Genomic DNA, 6,220 nt, shown 5'->3' with positions numbered 1-6,220 from the left:
ACAGCCCGCATCTGGAATATTGGCGGTAAATCTGCCACTGTCATGGACATCACCGCAATGAAGGCGGTCAAAATGAGCACCAAGAGTTTAAGATGTTACCAAAGCTGTTTCGATCATCAGGGTTTAGCTATAATTTCACTGTACATTTATTTTGTATTTCTTAAAAGCAAAGCCTAATAACTGATCCAGTCTGGTAATTCATTACGTTTGAATGAAATGATCTCACAGGTCTTGATCGCTAAATGAATCATGTCCGTTTCTTACCATTCAGGCTGCAGGCAGAGTTATCACGCGCCATTCACATGGGCATCAAACAGACACCTACATTTCAGCTGCCTGCAACACATTTAAATGAGAGTGCAGTGAGGCAGCACAAAAATGGGATATCAAGTGACCCATTTCGTGATTGAAGAAAATCAAATTCGCGTTTTTTGACGAGACTATACTGAGGACTGGTATTACATTAAAACCTCATTGAGGATAGAGCTACTGTGCACAACATTGATGAGGAGTGGTAAATAGCGATGGAAATCTCATACTCTAGTAGTACCAGAATCTTCTAACCATTTGGCAGATCTACAAATTATGGGATGAATAAAACAGCCCTGTAAACACTTCCAAAAAACAACAAGTAGGCTACAATACAGAAACATATGGGCATAACATTGAAATCAAAAAGAGAACAAACAAAAACAATATATATATATATATAATAAATAGAAATACTATTTAATGAAGGAACCATGCATGAGTTGAGTGACAATGTAGTTTCTTGGTTTACTGGGTGTCATAGCATGAATAAAAATAGTTCCAATTGTACAAAGTTGCCATCAAATCACACTCAAACAAACATGAATTAAATACATTTTCATGACTTTTGATCACAAGAAACACAGAAAGGTGACAACTACTCAGTTTTCAAAAGACACAATTTTATGCCATGTCTTCCCTTTTGTGACTACAGACCAACATAACATGCTGAATAAGGGACTCAGACTGAGCATGTATTGGAAACATTATATGATCCACTAAATCAGGGCCCATATTCACAAAGCATCTCAGAGTAGGAGTGCTGATCTAGGCTTCCCTTCTACATCATAATCATAATGAATAAGAGAAGGGACCTGATCCTAGATCAGCACTCCTTCTCTGAGACGCTTTGTGACGACGTGCCCTGGAAAATTGGTAATTATTAAGGCTAATAATGTCAAACTCCCAACACTAAACAGCAAAGAGAGAAATTAAACATTACAATGACAAAAATAAACAACAGTAAGATAAATTGAAGGTGTGATATTGTACACATCATATAATATATAGCCGTTAAAAGTTATTGAAAATAAGATTCGAAAAACAACTCAAATAAAAAATCCCTCCTCTACCAAGTAAGAATACACACTCGCTCAAAATAAAGCAGACAGTGCGAGGCTTTCACCTGTCAAATGGCTTGTTGTGCTGTCTGTCCAAACCTGAAGCCATACAGTACAGAGGTTTTGGTTTGGTGGCCTGACCTCTCCCACTGTAGCCTGGTCCCAGATCTGTTTGTGCTCTTGCCAACTGCAGTCATTACCAAGCCAAACATGATAGTCCAAACAGACTAGTGGAAGTAGCCTGAGTGCCAAAGTGGAATAATAACTTAACAGTTAGACAATATTCACAATTCCACTAACTTGACCACAATTCCACTAACTTGACTAAAATTCCAGTAACTTTACTAAAATTCCAGTAACTTTACTAAAATTCCAGTAACTTTACTAAAATTCCAGTAACTTTACAGAAATTACCAGATTTTCCACAAATTCTGGTTGGAGGATTCTGGATTTCCTGCCTATTCCCTTCTGATACTGGGAATCTTCAAACTGGGATTTCTGCAAAACCTGGACATTTTGGGAAAGTTACTGGAATTGTTTGAGCCTAGGTGTTGGATGGTCTGTCTCCATCTCATTTGTGTCATCTTCTGAACTTGCAGAAGGGTCTGCTGTAGGGCTCTAGGTGTTTCTTCTCTGGGGGCTTGTTGTACATGTAGGTTGAGTGGCCTTTGTACTCCTCTCCATCTGGGTTCTCCATCATCTGAAGCTTGGCCTCAATCGCATGGATCGTCACACTTGTACTTTGTATAGGAGAGAGGGGAAGAGAGAGAGTGACTGAGAAGGAGAGAATGACAGAGAAGGAGAGAATGACAGAGAAGGAGAGAGCGACTGTGAGAAGGAGAGAGCGACTGTGAGAAGGAGAGAGCGACTGTGAGAAGGAGAGAGCTGTAGAGGGAGGGAGAGAGTGACTGAGAGGGAGAGAGTTAGAGAGGGAGAGAGTGACTGAAAAGGAGAGCGTTATAGAGAGGCAGTAGTGACTTTGAGGAGAGCGTTATTCAGAGAGGGAGAGAGTGACTGTGAAGGAGAGAGTGACTATGAGGAGAGAGTTATAGAGAGAGGAGAGAGTGACTGTGAGGAGAGTTATCGAGAGAGTATAGAGAGAGGGAGAGTGACTGAGAAGGAGAGCGTTATAGAGAGAGGGAGATAGTGACTGTGAGGAGAGTGAGTGAGTGGGGAAGCAAACTAGAGTGTGTGGGGGGAGGAGGGGAAAAAAGGAAACTATGTGTTTATCTTTCATCACTTCCTCCACACTGACAGGTCTATGGTTGGTAAGTGTGTTTTTGAAGTTTACAGTAAAATACATTCCTAAGGACTCTTCCTAAAAGTTCATCTTAGACATGGTTGTTTCAGTAATAACACTAATAGTATGAATTAGAGATAAGAGGCCATTTGTTTTTATAACAGCTCCTTTCAAAAGGAACTTCCTTGTCAAGCAATTAAAATACTAAACTGAAATGTTTATCACTTGTAAAATGATGTTTTTTTTGTATTTTACCTCCATTTTCTCCACAATTTGGTGATTTAAATTGCGATCCAATTCCGATCTTGTTTCATCACTCCCCTATGGACTTGGGAGAGGCGAAGGTCGAGTCATATGAGTCCTCCGAAACATGCCCCGCAAACTATGCCTCGTAACACCCGCCCGCTTAACCCGGAAGCCAGCTGCACCAATGTGTTGGAGAAAATACAGTTCAACTGACGACCAAAGTCAGCCTGCAGGCCCCCGGCCCGCAACAAGGAGTCGCTAGAGCGCGATGAGCCAAGTATGAGATATGAGTTATGAGATATGAGGAGAGGTTTTAGAGAATGAACTGCAACTTCCTCCCACATGACAAACTGCTGAGCAGAGCAGAGCCTGAACTGGTAACCACAGTGATAGGGAGCAGAGCTTAGGGGTGGGCTAGCTTACTGTCGCACCATGGTTGGACCAGGTAACCAGAGTGGAGCCCGTTTAGCTCAGTCGCACCATGGACCAGGCAGGTGGCGTGTCACTGTTTGTCTGGTGCTGTTTTTGGTCAAATCCACAGGCATTGTGGGGAAGCTGAAAGGCACAGCAAATTGAACTGTGTATTAATTCCTCTCAAAACCACCCCTCAACTTCACCCACGTGACTGATGCAATGTGAGCCTGTGGAGAGAAGAACCACAACACACACTTCATATACCAGAATACCAGTATACCAGAAATTACTCATATCAGACTTACCAGGTTCAGTAATCAGTTCATGTCCTGGTTTCAAAAAGCACAAGTTAGCTTTCTGATCCAGTATGGATGGATGGATGAATGAATGGATGGATGGATGAAAACCTTTATTCCTCAACGTAACATAGAAATAAGTATTACATTGAAAGTAAACACACACCCATAATTGTTTCTCACGCCAGACTACTGAACACACTAGTCATAATAGACAATGGACATACATTTATATGACCATGACCCTCAAATACTCCCTTCTATTTGGCAAGTCCTTCTATTAGAATGTATCCTATATGTTCCCGGATAGACAAGGGCCACAGGTCTATTTTCTGCATGTGTGATCTATCTCATATTTCTATCTTCAGATGATTTAGATTAGTGTCTCTTCCCTCCATTATCTGTAAGTACACAGGTTCAGAGGTCAGGCTCAGAGATGAGGCAATCAGTCTCTGAAGTGACGGAAAAATAAAATGATCCCTCGGTTAAAGACAAAGCTGAAGGGGATCTCCAGTACATGGCCTTGGTCAAGGTGACTTGACAAGACAAAGAGAGATCATGACAATCCAAAGGAACTGCAATTGCATACAAATCAATAGACTGTATCCTTGAATCAATAGACTATATCGCTGAATCAATAGACTATATCGTTGAAGGACCATTACTTGACCATCATGTTAGAAAGGTTCTACTCAGAATGGCTCTCTGAGTCAGACATGGTATATTGATGGTATATGGATAGTGTATAGATGGCATATGGATAGTGTATAGATGGCATATGGATAGTGTATAGATGGCATATTGATGGCATATGGATAGTGTATAGATGTATAGATGGCATATGGATAGTGTATAGATGGCATATGGGCATATGGATGTATAGATGGCATATGGATAGTGAATAGATGGCATATGGATAGTGAATAGATGGCATATGGATAGTGTATAGATGGCATATGGATATGGATAGTGATGGCATATTGATGGCATATGGATAGTGTATAGATGGCATATTGATGACATATTGATGGCATATGGATAGTGTATAGTGAATAGATGGCATATGGATAGTGTATAGATGGCATATTGATGGCATATGGATAGTGTATAGATGGTATATGGATAGTGTATAGATGGTATATTGATAGTGTATAGATGGCATATGGATAGTGTATAGATGGCATATTGATGGCATATGGATAGTGTATAGATGGTATATTGATAGTGAATAGATGGCATATGGATAGTGTATAGATGGTATATTGATGGCATATGGATAGTGTATAGATGGCATATGGATAGTGAATAGATGGCATATGGATAGTGTATAGATGGTATATTGATGGCATATGGATAGTGTATAGATGGCATATGGATAGTGTATAGATGGCATATTGATGGCATATGGATAGTGTATAGATGGCATATGGATAGTGTATAGATGGCATATGGATAGTGTATAGATGGCATATGGATAGTGTATAGATGGCATATTGATGGCATATGGATAGTGTATAGATGGCATATTGATGGCATATGGATAGTGTATAGATGGCATATTGATGGCATATTGATGGCATATGGATAGTGTATAGATGGCATATTGATGGCATATGGATAGTGTATAGATGAATGGCATATGGATATTGATGGCATATGGATAGTGTATAGATGGTATATTGATGGCATATTGATGTGTATAGATGGTATATTGATAGTGTATAGATGGCATATGGATAGTGTATAGATGGCATATGGATGGTATATGGATATTGATAGTGTATAGATGGCATATTGATGGTATATGGTATATTGATAGTATAGATGGCATATGGATAGTGTATAGATGGTATATTGATAGTGTATAGATGGCATATGGATAGTGTATAGATGGTATATTGATAGTGTATAGATGGCATATGGATAGTGTATAGATGGCATATTGATAGTGTATAGATGGTATATTGATGGCATATGGATAGTGTATAGATGGTATATTGATATTGTATAGATGGCATATGGATAGTGTATAGATGGTATATTGATAGTGTATAGATGGCATATGGATAGTGTATAGATGGCATATTGATAGTGTATAGATGGCATATGGATAGTGTAAAGATGGCATATTGATAGTGTATAGATGGTATATTGATGGCATATGGATAGTGTATAGATGGTATATTGCTAGTGTATAGATGGCATATTGATGGCATATGGATAGTGTATAGATGGCATATGGATAGTGTATAGATGGTATATTGATGGCATATGGATAGTGTATAGATGGTATATTGATAGTGTATAGATGGCATATGGATAGTGTATAGATGGCATATTGATGGCATATGGATAGTGTATAGATGGTATATTGATGGCATATGGATAGTGTATAGATGGCATATTGATAGTGTATAGATGGCATATGGATAGTGTATAGATGGTATATTGATAGGTATAGATGGCATATGGATAGTGTATAGATGGTATATTGATGGCATATGGATAGTGTATAGATGGCATATTGATAGTGTATAGATGGTATATTGATGGCATATGGATAGTGTATAGATGGTATATTGATATTGTATAGATGGCATATGGATATGGATGTATAGATGGTATATTGATAGTGTATAGATGGCATATGGATA

General features: G+C 39.0%; 1 protein-coding gene across 9 annotated transcripts in view; it reads right to left on the bottom strand.

Moving 5' to 3' along the window:
- Positions 1-757: 757 nt before the first annotated feature.
- LOC124000042 (probable RNA-binding protein 18) overlaps positions 758-6,220 on the bottom strand; it is a 34,234-nt gene continuing 28,771 nt past the window's right edge. For 2 of the 9 annotated variants that reach the window (XM_046306137.1, XM_046306138.1), the window contains exon 5: positions 758-3,497. In XM_046306137.1, the coding sequence (XP_046162093.1) occupies positions 3,441-3,497 (57 nt within the window). In that variant the 3' untranslated portion in view covers positions 758-3,440. The remainder of the gene's footprint in view (positions 3,498-6,220) is intronic. The other 7 variants (XR_006832537.1, XM_046306132.1, XM_046306134.1 and 4 more) reach the window with 7 other exon arrangements.

The sequence above is a fragment of the Oncorhynchus gorbuscha genome, linkage group LG16 (assembly GCF_021184085.1).
Source record: "Oncorhynchus gorbuscha isolate QuinsamMale2020 ecotype Even-year linkage group LG16, OgorEven_v1.0, whole genome shotgun sequence".
In the NCBI taxonomy this organism is placed as follows: domain Eukaryota; kingdom Metazoa; phylum Chordata; class Actinopteri; order Salmoniformes; family Salmonidae; genus Oncorhynchus; species Oncorhynchus gorbuscha.
The sequence above is the reverse complement of the archived record's forward strand: the minus strand, read 5'-3'. Positions and strand labels throughout refer to the sequence as shown.